General features: G+C 37.7%; 1 protein-coding gene and 1 pseudogene across 3 annotated transcripts in view; both read right to left on the reverse strand.

The window, feature by feature from the left end:
• Dock4 (dedicator of cytokinesis 4) overlaps positions 1-27,119 on the reverse strand; it is a 439,856-nt gene that overhangs the window by 101,933 nt on the left and 310,804 nt on the right. For all 3 annotated transcript variants that reach the window (XM_071613555.1, XM_071613553.1, XM_071613552.1), the window contains 3 exons: positions 23,800-23,992; positions 9,025-9,152; positions 6,640-6,774 (listed from right to left, as the gene is read on the reverse strand). In XM_071613555.1, coding sequence (XP_071469656.1) covers positions 6,640-6,774; positions 9,025-9,152; positions 23,800-23,992 — 456 coding nt within the window. The remainder of the gene's footprint in view (positions 1-6,639; positions 6,775-9,024; positions 9,153-23,799; positions 23,993-27,119) is intronic.
• On the reverse strand, positions 5,495-6,284 carry LOC114090450 (ATP synthase subunit g, mitochondrial pseudogene; annotated as a pseudogene).

Here is a 27,119-nt window from a genome sequence, read left to right on the forward strand (position 1 = left end):
TATTTGTAAGATATTTTAGGACTGTGTATATATGAAAACCTTATTTCACAATTTGTTTTTAAAAATATGTAAAAATCAAAAACAAACAAAAAACACCAGTCAAGATTCACTTACTTTAGTGTGGGGAATTTCGTAACAAATTGCCTTTAAAACTCCGTGTTCTTCAGTGGCTTGTGCCAATTTTATGTACACATGGCGTGTAATGGGCATTTCTATAAAAAGCTTCAAGAGTATTGAATGTGTCAAGAAACCTTCCATTAAATATATGCATGCTTTTTTCCAGATATTTTAATAGAATTCTCCTGTACCCCTTTCCTTTTGTAATCATAAGCATGAAAACTTTAGATAAGCATACAGAGTACCTGTCTGAGATGTGGTCTATGCTGAGCTGAGTCACTCGCACTTGGAAGTGGTACTTAACAGAATTATGTGCAAAGAAGCATTTATAAATTGTAAGGAACTCTGGAGTCCAATTAGTTGAGGGTGTGAGGCAAATGGCCGTTATGCTGCTTTATAAAATCTGCTTCTATGTACAATTAGATTTTTGAAAGGAACCGATTATAATATGCTTTTTTTTCTTTCTGTAGCCAGAGAGAACATTTTAAAGTTTAAAGAACAGTTGGTAGAAGAACAAAAAGTACAATTCTTTTAAATGGTAAAAATAAGACTACTGTTATTGGGAATTATGATACAACAGAAGCCTGTCCTCATCTGGGGTTGCTGAGAGGCAGGGTCACAACCATGGTACTTAACAGAGCATGGAGAAACTCATCATGACATGCTTTTGGGAACTGCTTTTGCCTACAGTGTGTTCACCCAGCACAGGCAAAACATGTGCTCAAAAGACTGAAAGTTGCTCAATATGGAACTGCCACATAAAGACTCCCAGTTTAGAAAGCCTGTTCCCTTGCAGGAAAATGATAAGGAACTTAGATCTTCTGTGCCCAGAGTGAACTGACTTTGTGAATGACCAGAGCACACATCTCACCACAGAATTAGTTATAACCACAACAGATTATAGTCTGCATCAATGATAACATTAGTGTGACTCCTAGTGTTTCCACAGTAACTAATGTTTAAAGTTTATTCTGAGACCAGATACCGCTTAAACATGTTTACAGACTTGATGAAATCCTGTCATTAACTTTGGGATGAAGAAAATGATTTTCTCTGTTTTAAAGACAAACAGAGGCTTAGAGACATTCGTAACTCAACCCACATCCTGCAGTCAGTGAAACAGTAAACCAAACTGGGTCTGCCTGAGTCCTCCAAAAAAATGTCTTAAAGCATAAAACCAGAGTCATAGATGGCAAAGTTGCCAAATAATTTGGATTGTTTCCTAGAAAATTTCATCCCACATTTCTTCAAGAGTTAAGCTTTTCACACAGCAAAGAGCACCACAGAGTTGTGTGGGAACGACTCTCTTTATGTGATTTTCCTAAAATTGAGTACACAGGATGGTCACTCTGTCTGCTCCACCCCCTACATCACCCGCAAGGCTGACTCACTGCCCTCTTCAAGTCTGTTGCTTCTCACCTATTACTGCACTGTGATGGCCTAAAGATCAAGAATACCCCGTAGAGATGAGGTAAGCACTGTAGCTTGTGACCACAGGAACGACTTAACCCTGTAGAGCATGTGCTACAATTCTCTTTGCTGTGCAATTATAATTTCATGTAAGAGCTTTGTTTACAGGAAGTAGTTACATTATTACCATCAAAACCATAATGAAGACTTCCCTTCTTCTGAGGTAAAAGGGTGGTAGGTATACTTCTCCCTATTGTTCCTGCTAAACACAATTAAAAACCTGGATGTTATATATAAAACAAATAGAAGAAGATCCAAAAGCTGGAGAAAGAAGACAGTCTAGCCAGGAAACTTGGGACCCAAAGAAGGTCATGGTGCTCTATTCTTTTTGCCTTGTTCACCCCAGACTTGATTACAGAAGCAGGCCTTCCTGAAACACCAACAGTTGAGTGGTGGTGGGGGGTACCCTAAGAGAAGTCTGCTCTGTAACAAAAGGACCAGAAAAGGGGGACCCTGACAAGATAATAGTTTGAGTCATAACCACTCTATTCCAGTAGAACACCACAAAAATTGTTGGCTTTACCCACATTTACACCTTGAAGGCCAGTTGGGGGCCTAGACTCTCACTCTCATGAGTAATAAGAAGCCCCAATATTTCTCCCAGAGCTGTGTCAGAGAAAGCCCAACTGGGAGCAGGTACTTTCATCCCCAGTGGGAAGTGTCAGTGAAGGTGGGGAGTCTGGACTTCCATCACTGCCTCCCAGTAACAATCACACTTTTCTCTCCCCACTGGGTGGTGCCAGAGGAAGCCTCCTAGAGAGTGAGGACATTCACCCCTGCCCAGGAATAACAGGGGCACTCTCACAATGGTGTCAGTCGATGTGGCAGACCAACCTTACACGTGACTGAATCACAGTCACAGAAATGTGGCAGAGCTTTCCCCACCTTTCTTGGGTTCGAGGGTCAGTGTCTCGTGCATGGGTGTGTCTTGCTACAGCCCCATGGGTGAAGCTATGCTCACCTGTTCCTTTGTAATATAACCCCTTGCCCTATTTAGGATAGAATCTTCCATGGAAGTGCCTTGTGTGTGTCCCCTTTTCTTACTGTGCCCTTGGGTGTGGCCTACCCAGGTGTCAGTCAACCTGCTGACAGTGGACATCATGAAGATAGACTCAGCCCCCTGAAACCTGACCCCTTGCCTCATTTGAATAGCTTCTCCTCAATAAAAGGGTCAGCGCGTGCTCTTGCTTTCTCTTTCTGTGGACCCTTAAGGTCAGAGGAGCCATCACAGCGACCCCTAAGAAAAAGGTATTTGTGTCTCTTGTGTGGTTATTTTGCGCAGCCCAGTTAGCCCAGTTCAACTGGAGTGACCCCTGAGCATTTTAGTCGCAAGAACAGAAACCCGGCAAGTAGAGATTATGGGTAGGGCCAGAACTTTCCATCGCTATCCAACAGTAACAACAACTCTCTTCCCTCAGGTGTCAGTGGAGGCCAAATGGGAGATCTGGGCTTCTACCTCCAACTGGCCATAATAAGTTGGCATCCTCTTCTTTCCCAGCTGAGTGATACTGCATAAATACAGCAAAAACAGAAGGCTTACATAATAAGATCCAGAACATTATAACACAGAAATGTTCAGATTTCAAATGAAAATCATTATACCAAGAGTCAAGAAGAATTCAAACTGAATGAAAAAAAGACTGTCAACAGATGTCAACATTGAGATGATGGTGGTGTTAAAATGGTTCAACACAATTTGCACAAAAATTAACTTAAAATGGTTCATGGCATTAGATGCTAATTACAAAATTATAAAATTTTTAGGAAAAAATTAGGTGGTAAACTTCAGGATATAGAACTAGACAAAAGAGTTCTTAGACTTGACACCAAACGCAGGATCCATAAAAGGAAAAATTAATAAACTACACTTCACTAAAACCAAACATATTTGCTTTTGCAAACCCTGATAAGAGAATGAAAAAAATAACTACAGAGTGGGAGAAAACATCTACAAACTATGTACTGAAAAATGAACTATATAAGATATAGAATATATAAAGAACTATCAAAACTCAACAGTAAAAAGCAATTCAATGAGAAAAATATGAAGAAACATTTTACTGAAGTGGATATATAGATGGCAAATAAGTATATGAAAAGAATATTTGTGTCATTAGTTATTAGAGAAATGCCAATGAAAACCACAATATTACTCTACATCTATCAGAAAGCACTCCTGCTCCTGAAAAAACATTAAGTGACAATACCAAATGCTAATGAGGGTATTAAGAACCTATTCATAAATGGGAATATAAAATGGCATAGCCACTGTGGAAAAAGTTTGGCAGTTTCTTAAAACAAAACAAAACAAAACAAACAAACAAACGAAAAAACAACTAAACACCCAGCTACCATATGGGTTAGCAGTTACACCCCCCTGGGAATTTATACTACAGAAAATAAGACCTATGTTCATATAAAACTTATACAATGCATATAATAGCTTTATGGTAATAGCCAAAATCTGGAAACAACTCTGGTGACCTTTAGTGGGTGAATGGTTAAGCACTATGTTCTATTACACCATGGAATGACACTCAGCAATTAAAAAGCAACTAGTGAGGTTTGGGGCTGTAGCTCAATGGCAGAGTGCTTACCTAGCACATGCAAGGCACTGGGTTTGATCTTCAGCATCACATAAAAATAAATAAAATAAAGGTATGCTGTCCATCTACAACTACCAAAAACAAAACAAAAAAACCCACAAAACAAAAAAAACAAATAAACAACAACAACAACAACAAAAAACAGCAACTAGTGATACAGCTACCTGGATGAATCTTCAGAGAATTTTGTTGAGTTAAAAAAAAAAAAGTCACAAAGATTAACAAGCTATATGTTTCTAGTTATATAACATTCTTGAAATGACAAAATTACAGAAATAGAGAACAGAGTTGTGTTGCCAGGGGTTAAGGAAGAGGTGGAGATGGAAAGGAAGTGGGTTTAGCTATAAAATGTCAACACAAGAAATACTCAGGGTGATGGAAATAGTCTGCATCTTAATTGTATTAATTTCAATAGTTTGGTTGTGATGTTATTCTAGATTTCTGCAAGAGGTTACCATTGAGAAAACTAAGTAAAAGCCACATGGGATAGCTTTATATTATTTCTCTTAACTGCATGTGATCGTATACTTATTAAAAAAAGTTTGATCTATAAAAGATGAAAGAAATCCCAAATTGAGAACAAAGCCCCCAAACCTTTAAACTCATAATTTAAAACAAAACCCCCAAATCTTTAAACTCCATTGGCAGTAAGCAACAGTAACACGGCTGTGAGCATTTATTGTGCACCAGGTAATATGGTAAGTATATGCAACAAACTCTAGAAGTCAGGCCCCATTTTACAGGTAAAATGCCTCAGGCTAATGAGAAACTGTTATTTTATTCTTCTTTTAAAGAAGCAGTGTGGTGAGTATACTAATTAGAAAGTTTTTTTTATACTACTTCCAACTCTACTTTATTAATAGAAAGAATTTAACTTTACTTCCTCAAAATGGAATTTAGTTTATTCAGGTAAATCTTATGATGGAAGCAAGAAGAAAGCAACACAAGGCAGCCATCATGAAACAGCCGACCTTTATGGGAAAACTGCTACAGAATTCTTATTATTTTAAGTAAAAATAAAAATTGTTTGCACCAGGACCTAGGCAAACATTTTTAAGACAGCAGTTCCACAGCACATTATAGGTAAAACTGATGGAAAAGGTTGACACTGTTGAAAATAATTTATACATGAAAACTACAGCATCTAATGCCATTTCTGCAAATGATACCATTTGCTTGAGAGAATGTTCTTTTTTTTTTCCCTGACACATCTTATTTTATTCAGATAGCAATCTGATCATATATGGTCCAAGAAAACTCAAACAATAAATCAAATATAATCAGATGTTAAAGATTGGTCTTCAAATGTTGTAGCCAACTATGCCATGCTTGCCTATGATCTCTCTTATATAAAATAGCATTCACACTTCAGTGGCCACGAAACCATTAAGCACAGCTTCCTTAACTGTGAGCTGTTTGAAGCTACCAGTTTGAGCACTCTTGACTATTTTTTTCAGGCTCTGAATAGCTGTAGGGATCTCATCAGGGGTTGGAGGAACAAGCTCAACCTTGGAGTGATGCCAAAATGTGGCCAGTTGCAGCTCTGAGTAAGCCACAGCAGCATTCACCAGCTCTGGGGCCTTTTCTGTGAGGTTACACACAAACTGGGCCAGGGTAGAAGGTGTGTTGCCCGGAAAGGCTGGCTGAATGTCTGAGAATATTCTTAGTAAAGACTAAAGACAGTTTTTAGTAGTTGAATGTGAATTTTAAATAGAAATATGTGTGTGCAAGGGCTAAGGATAGCTTAGTGGTACAGAGCTTGCCTGGTATGCACAAGGCTCCTAGCACTGCTGAAAGAGGAAAAAAAGTATATGTATACACACATTTAAATATATGTATATGTGTGTGCACTGGTGTGTGTGTGTGTGCATGTGTATATAAACTGTCAGTTATATTATTTCTTAATAGTTTATATGAATTGCATTATTTACATTAGACTCATAAGATAGTGGAGCTTGAAGGCCCCTTAGAATTTACCAAGTCATATCTTATCATATCATAGCTGAGGGGAACTGAAGTCTAGCAGAGTAAAGACCCTGGCTAGATACAGTGAAAAATCCAGAATTCGAATCCAGGGCCCCTGACTTTCATGGCCCTATTTCACTATTTTGGGTTCCTCAGGTAATCTGATAGATGAAAAGAGAATGAAAAGTTACCAAGTTAACTGGGGATATAAAACTGTAGATTAAATTGGGCAAAATGACAACTAATATCAAAGTTCACTTTCTGAAATTAGAAACTGCTTGTTGTAAGATCTTTTAACCACAAGATTCATACGACAGTTTTCTTATTAAATGAAGGAGAACTCACATACATTTGAAATGCTCACACATACTCTTGCAAGGTTGGATTTTCCGGATTCTTATAGCAACCCACCCTCAAAATGACTGAAGCTTTAAGAAGTCAAATTAGGCCCTGTTCCAAGTGCCATTTGCTTTAATCTTACAGTCACATCCTGGAACTGGAGCCGCATTGTGGAGCCGGATGGCTGGGGTCGGCTGGTGATCTCCAGGATGGTCCTCAGCAGGATGTCCAGCAGGCTGGCCACTATCACATCTATTTCCTCCAACACAGATTTTTCCTAAGGAGAAAAAAATCTTCAGGAAATTGTGGCTTAATAGGTATATTATTCTCTCTTTAATTGCAAAGGGGAAAAAGGTCCATTTCCAAGTACAGAATTGAAGACTCAGAGAACTCAAGAGCATGAGAGATCTGGACCTCACATAAGTGAATGACCTTACAGAAAGCCAAGGCCCAGAGAAGTTACAGCTTACTTAAGGGTACACCACCTGGCCATGCAACGGATACCTGAGATACGAATGAAAAGTTGGGGTGAGGCCATCGGAAGCACAGTAGGCTAATTGAGACTGTCAGCTATGCCCTAACAGGCATGTACCTCAAGCAAATCAGTCTGCCTCTCTGGGCCTGCTTCCTCACTGAAAGTCCCCTCTGGTTCTTAGAGTCTATAATTCCGTGATTCCCAACTGTGCTTACATTTACTCTTCTCAGCACTGGAGCCATACAGGTAATTCTCCAAAACTCTGGTTGATATGCAAATGACTATTCCTATAAAACATGATTTTTAAAAATCCTACATGTAAATATTAGGAAACGGTGATCAGTCTAGACAAACATCCTTAGATAGTGTGGAGCTAGGGTCAGCTGTGGCAAGAACTGCTTTCCTGAAGCACAGTTAATGCTACCCAAGCCCCCAGGATTTGAGAGACAAATTCAAATTGCTCTGCACTCACTGTACATAGCGGATTTAGGCTCTTATTATACTTGCACAAGACAGAACTCTGTGTACAAGGGCTCCTTACCAAGGAGCTCACTCTTTGTAAAGAATACTATTAGGAAGTGTGAGTTCTAACGAGCTTTTTGGCTATGATTTTATGATGAACTTTCCTACACCTGCAATAAAGCTACCAAGGTTTCTCTCCAGTGAGTAGGTTTCTGCTCTGAAATCCTTATCAGCTAGGTCCAAAACCTGACTTCAACTTCCAAGTTGAAATAGAGAAGGAGAAATAACCTCCACTACTGCTGATATTTATTTTTGGTTTTGTGTAGTGAAAAATCTGGCTTACTTTTTAACTGCAGCAATTATAATTTGGAAAAAACATTCCAACTATGTATTGTACAGAAGGAATTTTTTTTTTTCTTTTTTGGGTGGTGCTGATGAACCCAGGGCCTTGTGCATGCAAGGCAAGCACTCTATCAACTACGCAATATCCCAGCCCCAGAGGGAGTTTTAAATCAGAATGTATGGCTTTTCCTTGTTGCCACTGTTCTACCCAGTTTCAGGTCACCTCTGGGGCCTGGATCACCGAGGTGGGTAAAAGTGAACTGTTCTTTTCCATGCATGGCCCTCTTCTCACAGTTTTAGATGCAGGGTTTCTAGCCTTTTACTCTCAAATACCAACTCTGTTCCTACATGACTGGGGCCCTCACTCCACTGCTCCCCTAGGGACTCATCCCAGTTCTTCAGAGCTGATCATAACAGTGACAAAAATCGGAAAACTGTAGCACAGAGGTAATAGGCAAGCAGAGAAACAGGCATCTCAGCACTCGCTGCCAAAATTCTACTTTGTACAACCTGTTACCAATGAGAACAATGCTTAATTAACAGTTGCAGAGTGACAGAACTGGAACAGGACATCCTTCCTATGTGCATTTCACACCAGATCCCTGAGCCATTAACAGAAGTTCTCTGGGTTTGTCTGATTTATAAGCAAGCATGCTGTTTTTCTTATGTTGTACCACATTCTCTAACCCAATGCACTGTGTCAAGAGTCAAGCACCGTGACAAGAATCCCCAAAGCCATAACAATTTAGATTACTATTGTTGGGGGCAAAGAATTGCAAGTTACCCTAGTCTCCTGGGGTTGTCCTTTGCTTCCACAATTTCTATGGGACCAGACCTAAGAGCCAAAGCCAAGCCCTGAGCATCACGATGTGGCCTTTCACAGAATGGACCCCAACAACTCCTTTGCAAGTAGTAATTTATTCTTGCCACAGAGTATTCATCACATCAAGATTAAAGACACATGTGGGAGGCTTTGAACTTTCTAATTTTTCTCACTTGGTATTCAGTTCTTTCTTGAAAACCAAGTTTAAGAACCCAGGTTAGCTAGGGTTACAGCAATCCCACAACGGTAAAAAAAATTCCTTCCGAGAAAAACCAAAAACAACAACAACAACAACCCAGTCCAGCTGCAAATGAAAGTGAGTCTCAGAGGGTTCCTCTGTTGCATGGTTTCTTTGAAGATATTTAAAATTTTATTTCCAGAAGCTCTTTGATGGGAACTTCGTACTATGACCTGTATTTACTTACTGAGCTGTTTTTCTTGATGAGGCAAAATACGTTGCTAAGGATACGCGCACACATGATCAAGTCCTTCTGTTCTTGCAAGTGAATGTGGAGGTGATGTAACACGACAGGCAGGAGAATGTACCGGGAATCTGGGGAGAGCAGAATCATTAGTGTCACATCTGTTAAAAGTCCCACGCAAAATGCAGTGAATCCTTATCTACTTTTTAATTCTGTTTTAATTGTTAAATTATGAACACGTGTAGTTATAAGGGCACCAGCTCTACATGATTCACATTGAAAAACAGTTTTAGCTTTATTTCCCCAATACAATTCCGGCACTCAAGAGACCTCTGCCTCTTAGTTGAGACAGGTTTTCTTTTTTTCCACATGTTCGTTTTACCCCCAAAATCTCTAAACTGAATGCTTCTCTTGCTCTTTCCTGAAATTTCAGTGAGATGGACAGTCCACTGACTTCTTACTATGGTAGATGATGATTCAGCCTTTTTACTCCCCTCCCTTCTCCACAGCCTTTCAAAATACTAGTTATATCACAATTTCTGGTTAAGTGAACATTATGGTTTTGCTCCCATTCTGATTTCCAATCCTTTATATGTGATTGGATTATTTTGTTTCTATCCCTCTTTGAAAGCTGTTGGAAAATTATCTTTATTCATGAAAATACAACATTTCATATTAAGTGTCTTACCTTGGCCCTTTCAATTTATAAACTCATGTCCTTCAGTTTGGAAACTTGTCTTATATTATTTATAGAATTATTTTCTTCCCTCTATCTTTTCTATACTCTGAGACTCCAAATTTATATTTTGAATCTCTATTCTATCTTCTACTTTCCTTGAATATTCTTCCATCTTTTTGTTCAATTTCTTGGGCAATTTCCTTATTTTATCTTCCAACTCTTCATTTTTCTTATTTATACTATCATATATTTCATTTCCAAGAGCTTTTTTCTTCCCTGTTGGTCCAGTGTAATGGGTTTGTGTGGTCACAGAGGTCCCTGGGCTGGGAAGGGTCCCATATTTGATTTCATGCTAATGCTGGGTTGCTTCCATCTTGGAATTTTTCATAATTTTAAAACCATAGGTTTTGCATTTTCATTATGCAGCCATTACTGTTTACTCCCCTGACTCTTCTCTTTATCAGCTTCCTGTTCATGTTTCATGTATGTGCAATTCTTCTGGGATATACAATTCCCTTTGGGAATGTCAGAGATAATTTTGGAGTGTTTTGGAGGTCTCCCTGAATTATCTTTTTCCTTTCAAGTTATTGTTTTCTATTTTTTCATTTGTAATCTCTGCCTTAAATTAGAGGTGTTTTTTTTTTTTTTAACCAATATCTGGAAGTCTTTCATTGTTCATTTTTATTTACAAGTGAAAAACTAAAGGCTAACAAAACAAACAGCAAACAAACAAAATTATTTCTTGAGTGCCGAGTTAAGTTTATGGACTGGTGAAGTTTTACTGCTGGATTGAAGGCCTCCAGATGTTGTTCATCTGGGAAATCCCCAAAATTATCTGAATGTTAGGCCAGTCAGTTGCTTTAGAGAGAAATTGGCAGTTCCCTCTCTGGGAAGCATGAACCTATCTTAAAGTTAATTTAAAACCCAGAAAGGAAGTAGAGGGTAGAGGTCTCTCTGTTTAAATATAAATCTCTGATTATTCCAAAATTTAGCTGTGCCTGAAGCTCCTAAATCCAGGCCATATCTCATTCACTTTATTTAGAGTGTAAATTTTCAATTTTTTAAATAAAATAATGGTAGTGATTGGTACAGGAAAAGGTAAAATGGTACCTATTCCTTAAAAAGATTTTTAAACCAAGTTTCATATGCACAGTACTCTTAATCTTCAAAGGTTCCTAATAGTCTCAATTCTTGGTCCTTCCTAAAATCAGATGTTAAGTGACTTTGAGGGAGGCTACCCCCACTGATAGGTGTCTAAGCCAGGATTCAAACTCTGTCAACTAGCCCCTAGCCCCAAAGCTGGAGTTTCTAGCATTGTACTGCCCTGTCTCCTCCCATCTCCATTCTCTCTTCATCTGTGTATGGGAATGGAAGTGAAAACAGAGCCTTGTTTTTTTCCCCCCTTTTACTTTTAACCTGCTGCTGAGATTGTGGGCATTGGTGACTCAACTTTTTTTTCACCTGTGTTTTTCTGTGTATGATCACAAAAGTGCCATAAATACTGATTTTGAGGTTGCAAACACATTTTATTGGGCAGGTGAATCCGTAATTATGGAATCTTCTGCTCTGGTTTTCTAAAAGATGTCATCTGTGTGACAATTCAGATGGACTGCCCTTGGTTTATAAAAATCCATGTGGGTCTTTCAAATAGTTGCATAAATTATAATATCACTTGACTCACTCAAGAACGAATGGGGAGTCTAAGTGACTCCACATTTATTTATTAAACAAATTGCATATGTAGTTAAAAACCCTCCTACAAGGAAAATTCCAAGTCCAGATGGCTTCATTGGTAAGTTTTATGAAGCATTTATGGAAGAAGTCATACCAAACCTATGCAAATTTTCCCAGAAAACAGAATATAGACTATAATTCATTTTACTAGGCTAGCACTACCCTGATGCCCAAATCAGCCAAAACCATTACAAAATAAGAAAACTACAGACTGACAATCTTCATGGACATGGATTTAAAATTTCTTATAAAATCTGAGCAAAACAAATATAGTAAATACACTCTACTAGAATATATTCTCAAGAAAGTGCAAAGTTCTTTTAATACTTGAAAATCAATCAATGTGCTTCACCATATTGGTGATAAATAAAGAAAAAACTTTTTTGACAAAATTCAGTACCAGTCATGACAAAAATCTTCAGGAGGCTAGGAACAGAAGGTGATTTCCTCAAATTGATAAAGGGCACTAATGAAATGTCTACCTTTAGCTATCATAATACTTAGTAGTGAAAATTGTATAATTTCTCCCTAACAACAAAAAACAAGGGAAGGATACTCAATATTACCAGTTCACTTCAGCACTGTATGTCAAAGTCTGGCCAATGTTACAAGCTAATTTTAAAAATAGAAAAGAAAGGAAGAAAAATACTTATAGATTAAAAGGAAAAGTAAATTCTCTTTAATCATAAAATACATAATTATCAATATGGTAAAATGCTATGGAATCTAAAAAAAGTTACTGAACTCTTAAGCAAATTTAGTGATGACTCAAAATACAAGTTTAATGTGTATATATCAATTATATGTTCCATATAATGGTAATAATAAGAAATTAAAATTAAATAGCAATATGATATATTTTTGGTACTGGGGATTGAATCCAGGGTGCTTAAACATAGAAGTATATCCCCAGTCCTTTTTATTTTATTTTTTCCATTTGAGAAATGGTCTACCTAAGATTCTGAGGTTGGCCTGGAACTTATGATCCTCCTGACTCAGTCTCCAAATTCCTGGGATTACAGGTATGTACCACCATGCCCAGCTAGCAATGCAATTTATAACAGCATATATGAACCGCAAATAAATAAATTTAAAAAAATACATCAGTGTCACTGAACAATTTTTTCTTTAATAAGTGGCAAGCAAGTCAATGGAGAAATGGTAAGTTTTTCAACAAATGGTGCTTGAACAACTGGATACCCAGTTAAAAAGCTGAACCTCTATCCTTATCTCATAATGAATATAAAAATTAACTTGGGATATATCATGGACCTAAATGTACAGCTAAAAGTATAAATCCCCTGGAATAAAACACAAGATCTATCCTAGTGTCTCTAAGCTAGACATAGATTTCTTAAACAGGTATAAAAAGCTACAAACTATCAAAAAAGGTAAGTGATGACTGGAATTCATCAAAATTTAAAATTCCATTTTACTTGCACCATGGACTCTGTTCAAGGTTCCTATTTGATTCCTTTTTTTCTATTCATGGACCCTAGAATCAGAATGAGATTTTAATTCTAACTGTGTCAAATATTAATTGTGTGATCTTGGGCCATTCCCTTGACTTCTCTGTGCCTCAATCTTTTCATCTGTAAAATGGGGATAACAATAGTACCTCCTCTTGAGATTGTCTAAAAGATGATATGAGCTAACAGTACTTGGAACATAGTGAGTACTATGTAAGTGGTAATTAAGATACACGGACAAACCCACACAAAAACAGTCATCTGATGCATGTTTTTTAGCCACACACACAAAAAAAAAAATTAGAGAAAAGACAATGTCTATAACAATAATGGTGCTGGGAAAATTGGATATCCATATGTAGGAGAACAAAAATAGATCCCTATCTCTCACCCTGCACAAAATTCAACTCTAGGTGGATCAAAGACCTATAAATCAAAGACCAGAAACTTTGCAACTGCCAGAAGAAAACAGAAGGTCAACCCTCCAACATATTGGCATAGGAAATAACTTCTTCAATGACCTCTTATGCTCAGTAAATAATACCAAGAATTAATAAATGAGATGGCATCAAATTAAAAAGCTTCTACACAACACAGGAAACAATTAACAGAGAGAAGAGACTACTTATAGATGGGAGAACACCTTTGCCAGCTATTCTTCTGACAGAGGATTAATATTCAGAGTATATGAAGAACCAAAAAATGCAATAACTCAATCAATAAACAGGCAAATGAACTAATCAGACATTTCTCAAAGGAAGAAACAAAAATGGTCAACAGATAAATGAAAAAATGTTCAACATCTTCAGCAATCAGGAAAAGGCAAATAAAAATCACACTGAGATTTCATCGCACTTAGAATGACAGTCATTAAGAATACAAATAATAACAAATGCTAGCAAGAATGCAGGGAAAAAGGAACCCTTATACACTGTTGATGGGGTTGTAAATTAGTACAACCCCTATGGTAATCAATACAGAAGGTCCTCAAAAGACTAGGCATGGAACTACCATATGACCCAGCTATTCAACTCTTTGGTGTTTACCCAAAAGAATTAAAGTCATCATAGCAGGCTACTAGAGTGACAAATGCATACCCAGGTTTATAGCAGCAAAATTCACAATAGCAAAGTTATAGAACCAGCCTAAAAAATATGGTAGATATACACAATGGAGTTCTATTCAGTATTTAAAGAAGAATAAAATTATATCATTTTCAGGAAAATACATGGAACTGGTAGGCATTATGTTATGCAAAATAAATCAGATTCAGAAATTCAAGGGCCATACATTTTTTTCTCACATGTAGAAGCTAGAGAAAAAAAGGGGAAAAAAGGATTTCCTGAAAATAGAAGGGAGACCATTATAGTAGAGGAAGGGGGTCAAAGGGAAAGAGGAAGAAAGAGAAAAGAGAGGTAATGAGGAATGAAATTTACCGATTATGTTACATCCGTGAGTAAAAGAATATGCGATTCTACATACTAATTAAAATCATAAGGACTACAAATAAGGTATAAACAACTGGGAAAGTGCCTTTATCAGTTTTTGACTGATTTATTATCTTTTTTGATTCATTTTAGGAGTTAGGTTTGGAGTCTCATATTTCTTTTTATGCTGAAAGTAGGCCATTCAAAAAAGGACATTTGGAATTAGATTTACCACAAAAACCCAGTGACATAAGGGCCAAGCATTCATACTTTTATTAAAATCCAAACTTGTAAAATCATTCATTGAAGCCTCCTTTAAACAGTGACTCTCATCAGTAACTTCACTTACTTACAAAGCAATTGCTGGACAAAAAGAACCAGGAAAAAGAGACTGAAAGCTGCACAGCCAGGAATTACTGTCTGGTGATGTTTAATTAGAAAGGAAGCTAACGCTTATTTGATCTGTTCCTGCAGCTAGTTGAGTTTGATTTCTAAAAATTCAATTGGCAGCCAACTGTTAAAAAAATATCTTCTGCAAGAACACAGACAAATAATTTGTATATAGTGTATTAAGAAAGAAATACGTGAATATCTAGTCTGCAGGTTTGCTTTTTCTTCATTACTAGGGTAATGTCAGTCGGCAAATAATAGAATCAGCAGGTAAATGCCAAATAAGCTGACTGGCTGAAATGCTAATTCTTACCTTTAAAAGTTAACATTTGGACCCATCAAGTAGGATCCTCTCAAATAACTAAAAAAAAAAAAAAGAAAGAAAAAAAAAAAACAAAATCCCCTGTAGTTGAACATACACTAATCTTCCACACATTTATCAAAACAATCTGTCATGCAGATTCTGCCCTTTAAAGTGTCACTACATTTATTCCATGGCCCAGGTAAAGATCACTATATTGTCTCCCTTGAATGGATAAGGGAATGTCTCATTTACTTTTTGCTTTGCCTGTAGTACATAAAGCCAGCTCCCCACTGTAACTCCCCAAGGGCATGGGATTAGTAGGTAGAGAAATATTGATAGGAGTTTTCCTTTAGTTTCATTGTGAGGAAGTGTACCTTTGCCTCCTCTATCAACAAGCTTTGTTGCCTGAGAGTCCCATGTGGAACAGAGAGTTACCTATCTCTTTGCACAAACTGGGCCTAGGTAGGGGCTGGGTGTCAGCAGGACACCAAGGCAGCTGCTGTGTGGCTGCCTTAGGAGGGAGGGTAAGGGAGCATTCAATACTATACAACTTTGCAAATAGCAGAGCTGCTAACTGCAGAGAAGCACCAGAGCAACAAAACCCTGAACTCAGATCAAAGCCACTGGGACATAAACTGCCAAAGTCAGAGATAGTGCAAACCTGAGAAAAGACCTCCCTATGGCTAGAGTACAGACAGCACACACTCAGAATGTGAAGCACTGCAGATTTAGACTATGTTGGGATAAAAAGGAAAACAAGAGTGCAGCTCTAAGGATGATCTGTGTCTCTAGCTTATAGATCTCACCCACTGGCTTCAGTTGAACCGTGAATGCAAAATTGATGCTATGTGCACTATTACTTATGTCAACTGTGCCCTCTACTGGCTTGGAACTCCTACCTCTGCCCCCACTGTTCTCAAGCTCATTCCTAGCTCAGAAGTTGCTTTTCCAATAAGATTTCCTTTTTCTTCTCCATCTCTTTTAATATACATCATTTCTTCAGTATTTTTAACTATTGTATCCTAATCCTAACGCCATGACCCAGTACAGAGTATATACTCAAGAAACATCTGCCAAGCTGCTACTCACCTGTCAGTATTGTGGAAATGGGAAACACAATTGTGATCTGGGTAAATAAATCACCTGTTCTCTGGTGCTTCCCTTCTGGTGTGGGGGAGGGAGATGGACATTAAATAACTGAATATGCAATTCTTCATTTAGTTAAGAGTTGTATTGGTGGGCTGGGGTTGTGGCTCAGTGGTAGAGCACTTGCGTAGCATGTGTGAGGCACTGGGTTTGATTCTCAGCACCGCATATGAATAAATGAATAAAATAAAGGTCCATCAACAACTTAAAAAAATAAATAAATAATTAAAAAAAGAATTGTATTGGGCAATCTAGAAACAAAACACAGTATGCTGAGAGTGGTAATGGGGGTGAACAGTGTAGAAAGGAGATCTCCTGAGAAAAGGAAAGTTTAACTGAGCCCTGAAGTTGGAGATAAACAAGGGTCCGAAGGAGCTGGAGAAAGTGGATTCCAGATAGAGCAAGGAGACAAGGACATAAGTAGAGGTATGTGCCAGGGCCAGATCATAAGCCTAGAAATCAGTTCTGAAGCATGCCCCCAAAACGGAAAAAAACAAGTGGGTTGAGAGTGAGGAGCTGGGTCTGGTGATGTTTCCAAAGGCCACATTGGCTACATAGTAGATAGGAAGAAGGAGCTATGGGAAGTGAGTGTAGAAGGATGGAGGCAGTTCAAGCCAGGGACAGTCTGGACTAGAGAGGGGCAAGCAGGGTGGGAAGAAGGGACCTGATGTGAGAGATGCTATGGAGGCACCCAGGAAGCCTGGGTTTTGGGTGCAGATAAAGGGAAAATGGGACAAGGAAGTTTCAAGAATGACTCTGAGGTTTCTAGGTGGATGGTGTTGCCATCTACAGAGACACAGTGACATAAGCTTAGAAAGAAAAATCCTGAGGCTTCCATTTTAGACACACCAAGTTTGAAAAGCCTATGGAGACATCCATATGGGGACGCTGAGAGGACAGCCGGATATTTAGGTTTGGAGCTCAGAGGTGAGATCTGGCCTAGAAGTACAAATTTGAGAACTCTGTCAGCCCATGGTTTTAAACAAATGGCATTTTCAGTTGCGAAAGATATCTAATCATTTGCAGCGCAATAAAACCAGCACTAAACTGCACATGAACTACAGTTCTAAGAAATGCAAGTTACTAATGGATGGGAGACCATCAACGGCAGTATGATATTATTTTTGAAGTTATGAAATTAAAAGATAAACCTAATCAAACATCCCTTAAACATACTTAAAAATAGTCTAGTACTCTACTTTATCCCCTCACCCTTTCCTTATTTTCTATTGCAGCCTTGTTTCAAATCTATAAAATTGGGCATGATGACTAGGGAGTTTTTAGCAAAAAGCCACACACATACACCCACACCCACACCCACACCCACACACACATATATTTCATCACTTTCTTAACAAAATCCCTACCATAAAACATTCGATTTTTTAGTCTCTAGACAAAAGTAAGCAACCCCAGCATACTTCTCACCAATGGCACATGCTAAATGCATTAGGTTTTTATACTTATTTCTATTTTCTGCACTGGGTTTTGCTTAACAAGTTGCTCAATAATGCCCAAGCAGAAATATATATATTTTTTTCTTAGCAAGAAAAAGCTCAGCAGTGACTGCAGATCTCTGATAAATAAATCATTATGTATCACGTAATGGGGACAAATGCAAAGTGAATGTCAAACCCACAGCTCTAGCAGAATCTGACCTTGCAAAGCCTAGATTTTGCCCCTTACCTGTGACTACTATGCCCTAAACTACCTGTTTCTGCTCCCAGCATCCATGCTTCCTTCTTCCTCCCAATCTCTATGCATCAAATAAATGCATCAGACCCTTTTATTCCTGGCCTTCAAGAAACAAAAAGATTAAAATGCGGGCAAAAAAGGGGAAAATGAGTCACCAATTTTTAATGCCTAAAATAAAATTGCCTGGGACCCCAGGTGATTTAGATACGGAATACCAACTACTCAGGTTCCAAATGTTAGCTATGTCCTTCAGTTTGGGTTAGACGCCCTAGGGGTCTAACCTTGGTACTGCTACTGAGGGATGATTCAGTCTTCCTGACTGCTTTGCCCAACCATGAAGTTGCTCAATGACCCTTAACTCCATCTGGCTTGCATCTTCCCATGATAATATTTCATTTCCTATTTTTGGTATTAACTTTAGTATGTGTCCTTCTTTCATCATTTCTCCATGTTAATTTCTAATCTAAACTCAACTGGGAATAATTTGCAGTCATGCAGATGGGATGCTCATATATTTGGTTAAACAATATTTGGGGTGTGTCTCTTAGGGTGTTTCTGGAGGAGACCAATATTGGAATTGGTAGGTTGGATAAAGCAGAGTTGTCCTCCTCAAGGGGACTTAACCTCATCCAATCTGCTGAAGGCCTGATAGAACAAAAGGCTGAGGAAGGGAACATTTCTCTGCCTGGCTGAGTTTGAGCTGGGGCATTGGTTTTCTCCTGCCTTTGGACTTGGACCCAGACTGGAACTTACACTATTGGTTCTCTGGCTTCTCAGACCTTGGGTCTTGGACTGGAGCAATATCATTCGTTTCCTGCTTACCAAGATTTTGGAATTCCTCAGCTTCCATAATCATGTGAACCAGTTCCTTATAATAGATCACTTTCTATATGTACATATATCAGAGTGGTTCTGGTTCTCTGGAGAACCATGCCTAATATTGGATTCTAGTACAAAATTAACTTTTAGAACTTCTTAGATCTCTCTTGGTGGGCTTATACATCAAAAGTCATTTTCTTCAAAATGCATTAAATTTTCTTAAAACGTAGGCTAATTGTGCTCTCTACTACTTTCTCTGGATAATATAAACCTATAAGAAAATGGGGTCACTTTCTCAGATTCTTATTTTTAGCTGTATATGGATTCAGTTGATTCCTTATAATGTCTTTATCCCTATTTTATCTTGCCCCTCATTTCTGATTTATAATTTTAATCAGGAAATCATCATTTTAATGTCTATCTGATCAGGATGTGTATACTCACACAATTGTAGCACTTCTGTTTCATTTCTTTTGCTTTCAATAAAGAAACATGATCTTATATTTCTGGTTTTTACCTTCTTATATGGAGCTTAGCCATCACACTGCTTTTAGTTTGTTTTTAGTCTGAATTCTATTTTTCTACTTTTTAAAAAATAAATATTTTTATTTGTTCTAATTAGTTATACATGACAGTAGAATGCGTTTTGACACATTATACATAAATGGAGTATAACTTCTCAGTCTCCTTGTTGTGATGTAGAGTTACACAGGTCATGTAACCATATATGCACATAGGGTCATAATGTCCAATTCATTCTATTATCCTTCTTCTCTTCATACTCCTTCACTCCCTTCACTCCCTTCTGTCTAATCCAAAGTACCTCTATTTTTTCTTACTCCCCCACACCCTTATCTTGAAGTAGCATCCGATTATCAGAGAAAACACTGAACCTTTGGTTCTTTAGGATTGGCTTATTTTGCTTAGCATGATATTTTCCAGTTCCATCCATTTACCAGCAAATGCCATAATTTCATTCTTAAAGGCTGAGTAATATTCCATTGTGTATATATTCCAAATTTTCTTTATTCATTCATCTGTTGAAGGGCACCTAGTTTGGTTCCATAGTTTAGTCATTATGAACTGAGCTGCTATAAACATTGATGCATCACACTGCTTTTTGAATCTGTCTCCTCTATGCATGTGTGGTAAGCAGAATGCAATCCCCTAAATGTGTCCATATCCTAATTTTCTGGACCCTATGAACTGTGTTATGGATAAAGAAACTTTGCAGATACACTTGAATTAAAGATATCAAGATGAGGAATTATCCTGGATATACATAGGGGCCAATGCAAACTCAGGGATCATCATACGTGAAAGAGCCAAAAGAACCAGAGTTAGAGATCTGGAGATGCGGTGCAGTTGACCTTGAAGAGGAAAGAAGTGGACCATGAGCCAAGGGAAGCAAGTGGTCTTTAAAAACTAAGAAAAGAAAATGAATGGTTCCTTAGACCTCCAAAAAGAAATACTGTCTGGCAATCCTGAGTTTTGCCCAATGAGAACCAGAGTTCTATTCTACGTTAATAAGAAGATAAGAAAATTTTGTTGTTCAAAGCCACTAAGTTTGTGGTTGCTGTTACAGCGTGTTATAGCTTGAATGTGAAGTGTCCCCACGAAGCTCACGTGTGAGACAATGAAAAAGGTTTAGAGGAAAAATGACGGGGTCATGATAATCTTAATCCCACACTACCCCTAAAATCCAATCAATGAATGAATCCATTGATGAGATTAACTGGATGGTGGCTGAAGGCAGGTGAAGTGTGGCTGGAGATGGTGGGAATGGAGGTGTGGCTTTGGGTATATATTTTGTATCTGGTGAGCGAAGCCTCTCTCTCTGCCTTCTGATCAACATGAGAGCTGCTTCCCTCCTGTAAACTCTTCTGCCATGATGTTCTGCCACACCTTAAGCCCCGAGGAATGGAACCAGCTGTCCATGGACTGAGACCTCTGAAACCATGAGCCTGCAAATAAACGTTTCCTTCTCTACAGTTGTTCTGGCCAGGTCTTTTAGTCACAGCAGTGAAAAAGCGGACTAAAACACAGCGGCAATGGGAAAGTACCTTAGCACAACTATCTCCAAAACACGAGTCTTTCTATACCTGTTCATCTCTTTAGGATATAAAAGAAAAAAATAATGTACCTATTTCTCGTTATTTGGATATAGTCCCTTTGGGGAAACTAGGGCATCTAATCCCAAATTCTCTCTAAAAAAATGTTTCCTCTATCCTAGGAATGTGTTGTATTTTGTTTTAGAAGTCAAAAGTCTTAGGCTTTATCTTTTACCCATTATTTGGAGTGGGCTTATCCCGGGAGTTCTTGCACTAGGGTTCTTTGCATCCCCACCGTGCCCTAATTACACAGTTTTATATTGACCCTCTTCTTCCACCTCCACTTGAATAGTCTTCTAACCACCATCCAAGACAACACATCCTTTTTCTTCACAACATTTGTAGGGTCAGCTTTTTTTCACTGCACATTTTATTTTCCTTATAAAAATCTCCTCTTTCAACTGGAAAAGAAAAATATGCTCATCTATCCCTTAGATTCAAGGTTACTGACACAGAAACCCTTTCCAGGTTTCCCAAACACTAATGCATAGACCCACGTGATTTAAACAAGGGAGTTTGAGCCCTGGAAGGCCTTCAGGTCACTTGCTGTTTTTCTCCGTGAAGACAGGCTTCCTTCTGATGCGCTGTGCCCTTCTAATTATACATGGCAGTCTCTGTTTCTTCAGCGATGAGTTAGTGAACATCAAGTCAAGCCCTGCCCTGCAGGGGCATGAAAGCTTTTCCTCTCATGTTGACTGTGAGCTGCTTTTGCTTCTCCATCATCATCCTCCAAGGGGAGCATCCTATACATTCCCTGCCCCCTTGTCCTTTTCCATGCCACCATACCACAATCACTGACCTCACAACCTTGACCCAGAGCTTCTCCTTCAGGGCTTGGCTCAGACCTTGCAGAATCTACATATCCTGCATCATAAGTCCTTTTGCCCTTCACTGGGCAATAAATAAATACTCTCATCAACTTCCACAAAGATTCAGTATTTTTATTCCTGGAAGGTAGCAGTTTCTTGTCTTTACAATCTATCTAGTCTTGCTTTCTATACTGCCTGTGGGGTTTAGAAACAGGAAACAGGGCCATATACAGAGCAAATCTCACAGAAGCATAAATGAACACAATTCCCCCAAATAAGTTCCTTACACTTTAAAACTATCTTGATTACCTGAATGACTCTTTTATGAGAGTTTAACCTAACAAAAACTTATCTGGTCAGTATGGGAGAAATATGGCAGAAATCAAATATGGCAGAAATCAGAGACAGCAACAAACTTTCCTTAGTTTGGTGAGGCAGAGTTGGTGCCTGAGTTAGACTGGGGAGTCTGGCTGGGAACCTCATCTACTCTGCACTTATCTACCCAACCCTGGAGGAGTTCTAGACCCTTGCAACAGAATCCTGAGGACTCTGAGGAGCAGTTTGAAAAAAGCTACAAAAAAATCTTTTCTCTAGGGTGAGTTTTTTTTTTTTTTTTAAAGGGGAGAAGTTCACCAATTGGAAAAAACAATAAATTAAATATGATATATTATTTCAGTATAATAAGATATAACAGTGATATAAAAGTATACTACTAAAATCATAAAAAGCACTTCAAAGAATTACATACAACATGAATGTTATCTTTATAGGACAAAAAGATAAAAAAAAATCAGGAAAGAAAAAACGGATACAATCTGTTTTTGTAATTATGTAATAAAGGTCTAGAATATAGGAACCAGAATCTCTGATATTCTAGAAATTTGTATGAAGAAAGTGAAAGTACACACAGGAGACCTTGAGTACATCTATGATAAATTTCTTTCTTTCTTTTTTTAAATATTTATTTATTTGTAGATGAACACACAGTATATTTATTTATATTTATGGGATGTTGAGGATTGAAGCCTGTGCCTCATACATGTGAGGCAAGTTTTACCACCGAGCTACAGTCCCAGCCCATCTTTCTTTTTTTTTTAAAGTATTTTTTTTAGTAATAGATGAACATAATATCTTTATTTATTTATCTTTATGTGGTGGTAAGGATCCAACCCAGCCCCTCACATGTGCTAGGCAAGTGCTCTATCACTGAGCCATAACCCCAGCCTCTGATAAATTTCTTGATAAAAGTCCTAAATCAGATATCTGATGTTAAGATGTTTTATGATTTATTCATATTATGCTCTATTCTTGTTTGTCAGTTCATTACATTTTATGATAAAATAATGTAAAAAAGGTTTGTTTAGTATATTGGAAATCCTATTTCAAAAGAATTATGTATGCATACATATATGTATTCATGTGGAGAAATGATTCTTAGAATCTATAAAAAGATTTTTTACTTAATGAAGCTGATGAAAACTTCTTTAAGTAAAGTAACATGAGGTGGGGATTTACTCTTATTTACTTTAGGAAAAAAATGAGAAGAAATCAAGAAGCAATGGGATTATGTAACAGAAATTATGACAAAATCAATTTAGTAACATTACTTGCTATTGAGATAAAATAAAAAATGACAGCACATAAAACTTCCATATAGTTTTAGTCAGGACAAAAATCAATTGAAAACTTTGAAAAACAAGAGATAAAACGAGGATCATATGGGTGCTTATGAAAACCTCTGAAGGAAATGTTACATTTTTATTGACATTAAAAACAATCTAGAAAAAAAAAGTCCCCCAAAAATCACATTACATTACAAGTAGTTATGATTAGAATAAAACATTTAACCATTAGTTTTCATTCTTTCTTCCTTTTTTTTTTTTTTTTTTTTTTTTGAGACAGGATCTTACTGTTGTTGCCTAGGCTGGCCTCAACTCTGGGGCTTAGGTGATCCTCTAGTCACAACCTCGTGAGGATCTGGGACTATAGGCATACACCACTGTGTCTCGTTCATTCTTTCTAGAAATAATGTTTTATAAGTCATACTTTTATATTTGACCACTAAATAAATTTGTCATACAAATTACAATGTTTTGAGAAAGTGATTTAATTTTTTAAAAAACATGTTCTGCTGACCACAAACTAGGTATATAATGGTCTTCTAGAGACATAATTTTATCTGGAACTCAGCCTACCTGGATTGGTGTAAAGCTGGCTTTCCACAGTTTTGCCAATGCACTGCAGCTTAATGGCCTGCAGGGAATCATCCACGTGCATGATGGTGGGCAGGCTACCCAGGGTGTCCTGCACCAAGTTGGCTACTTCCCGAACATCGAAGAGCTTCAGCAGCTCTGAGTACACTGCTGGGAAGGAACTCAGAAACACAGCCTTGAAGAGAAGAGAAATTTAAATCAATTCCCTGATAAATCATGAGAATTGTGACAGTATTTTAAAATGGAAGGAACATGAATACAAAATATTTCTGTTACCAAAACTAAAAAGGCAAAAATTTGAAAAGAAAAGATCTGTGACAGAAGAAAGTTTTTAGGAATATGCAAAGAAACAACATAATAAAAACTAAGAGAATCTAAAAATCACATTAGCAAAATGATTGGCAAAATCCCCACAGAATCAGTAAAAGACAACGTGACAGAAGAGAATGAATGCATTACTAAGACCTGGATTGCAGTCACTTGGATTTCATTCTGTTTTGGCAAAGCTTTCTGAAATGGTCATTTTAATCTCATTTATCTCTAAGAGGCTGAACATATCGAACATATTTAAGAGAAAACACAGGGCAGGGCAGAAAGCTCAGGTTAAATAAAGTACTAACTTGTTTTCTAATCAACACTGTGACTTTGGAAAGTCATTTTAGTTTTACCACTTGTAAAATAAAAAAGATCACTGAACAATCTCTTGCATCACTTCATGATCTATTATAAACCAAAAAGTGTATGTAAAGACTAAGAACAATTATTTTTTGGTCAATAAAGGAAGCTTATGATCATTTTATATGGAAAAAATGGATGCCAATGTCAACTCCTGAGAGACATAACTTAAAAAATCGGGCTACGACTGAACATCAAAACAAACTCAGCTCTTGTAAATTCCATAAACAGAAGGCAATGGAAGGAGCTGTCAATCAGCCTTAACTGCAGTCAGTGAGGGAAGCCGGCACAGGTTTCCACTATATTGAGCCTACAGAGCTCACTGGCTGCCCAGCCAGGGAAAGACAACGCCATGGAAACTGAGTGCTGTCTACATGTGCTGATGATTCAAATTCAAAGAGCTAACGATTATGCTCTTGACTCTTAAAAATTATAATTTACTTCTTACTTAAAGTCAATAACTTGGTAATCTCTGTTAAAGACTATATTTATATAACTTTCAATGTACTCTGCAAAGAGCTGAGTCATATGAATGAAGTAAAATACAAATGAAATGAAACAAAATGAGCCTAGTTTTCAGATTACTAAAACGTCAAATAAGTTGATTTTCTTCATGTACCCTTTAATTTATCCCTTAATTCTTTATTTACATCTTTTTTACTTCAAAAAAGTACCTGACTTTTTTATTATTACATATGTAATAAGACTATTAAAAAGGATAAAGAAACAAAGACTTTATGACAAGGACAGAAAGAAGTACTAGGGCAAGCTAAGAGTTTTTACTGAAAATAAAAATAAAAATACAATTTAGTTTTGACCTTCCTGGTGGCCAAGACAAATAGGGAAAAATAATCAGCAGGAATTTACAGCGATATCTTGGGCCTTTAAACGTTCTGTCATTCCTTTTCTTTTTCAGGGGATCCTGGAGCAGGGGTCTGTCTGTGGAATGGGAAACCAAAAACCATTGCTACCCCAGTGAGTTAGCCCTTAGTACTGCCCAAGGCAGAGGTACCCAGGAAAGTGTCATTGCAGAGCTGGGCTGTGGCCATGACATTAAATGAACCTCCTTACTAGGACCAGAACAGACAGATGTGGGGCTGCTGTCCACTGATCCAATCTGAGAGATTGCTGGGATGGCTCCTCTGTCTCAAAGGAGTAGGCTCTGCCCTGAGTTGTAGCCATGGAAGAAATGCAAAACTGATCAAGAAAACTGGATTTCTACCTTCAAGGCAACCTGATAGAAAAACCAAGGCCATGAATATCCTTGGTTCTGGATGTAATAGAGAGAATTCAAAGAAGACCCCCAATGACCTTTGTTCCCACTGTTCTTACAATTATATTATGCTATAAGGCAAATGGGATTTTGCAGACGTAATGAAGGTTACTAATCAGTTGGCCTTAAAATATCGATTATACAGATGTACCTAACCTAATCACAAACCTTTAAAACAGAGTTTACTCTGGCTGGTAGCAGAAGCAATCAGAGAGATTCAAAGCATGAAAAGGATTCAGCATATGTTTGCTGGCTTTGAAGATGGAGAAGGCACATGCTGAAGAATGCCAGTGGTTCTAGAAGCTAAGAGTATCTCCCATGCCCCAGCTCACAGCCATCAAGGGAAGTGGACCTCAGTCTTGCAAACACAAGGAAAGATTTCTGCCAACAGCCTAAAAAAAATCCTGAGAGCATATTCTTTTCCTAAGCCGCCAGATAAGACATCAAAGCCAATTCCTTGATTTTAGCTTTGGGAGACCTTCAGCAAAGAACTCAATGAACTTTGACTAGACATCCAATCTTCAGAATTGTGACCCCATAAAAGAGGTCATTAAGCTGTGGTCATTTGTTATTCAACCACAGAAAAGGGTCACACTGAATCAATCAGATGAGTGACACCCTGCTTTTGTGAAGAAAGGTGTGGGATCACAAGGAAACCTGATATGGAAAGAAGTATGGCCTTCCCCTTCCTCCCAAAATATAGAGGGCCATGCATTCATTAAAAAACTCATCACTCTAGGGTGTTGGGGTGGTGGCCCAGCAGTAGAGTGCTGGCCTAGCATGTGTGAGGTACTGGATTAGATTCTCAGCACTGCATATAAATAAATAAAATAAAGGTCCATTGACAACTAAAAAATATTAAAAAAAAAAACCCCTCACCAATCTATCATTTTATATGAGCTTTTTCTTAGCATCAAACTAAAAAGAAAATTATCACATCAAAATTTAGGGGTAAAGGATATTGTACAAAACAATAAAGAATGACTTCAGAAAAATTTATAAAGATATTCAGAAGCCTTGCACATATTTTGTATATTATCTCTTGATTAGGAAAAAATCAAATATGATTATGTTTTGGGAGTTGGCTTTATGTCTTATCTGGCAGTTAAGGGAAAAATCAAATATGATTATATATTTATTTATTTATTTGGTAACAGGGATTGAACCCAGGGCACTTAACTACTGAGCCACATCCCCAGCCCTTTTAAAAATATTTTATTAGAGATAGTGTCTCACTAAGCTGCTGAGGCTGGCTTTGAACTCGTGAGCCTCCTGCTTCAACCTCCTGAGTTGCTGGGATTACAGGCATGTATCATCGCGCACAGTTCAAATACAATTCTGGAAAGGTGCCAAA

Source organism: Marmota flaviventris, chromosome 1 (assembly GCF_047511675.1).
Source record: "Marmota flaviventris isolate mMarFla1 chromosome 1, mMarFla1.hap1, whole genome shotgun sequence".
NCBI classification, from domain to species: Eukaryota; Metazoa; Chordata; class Mammalia; order Rodentia; family Sciuridae; genus Marmota; species Marmota flaviventris.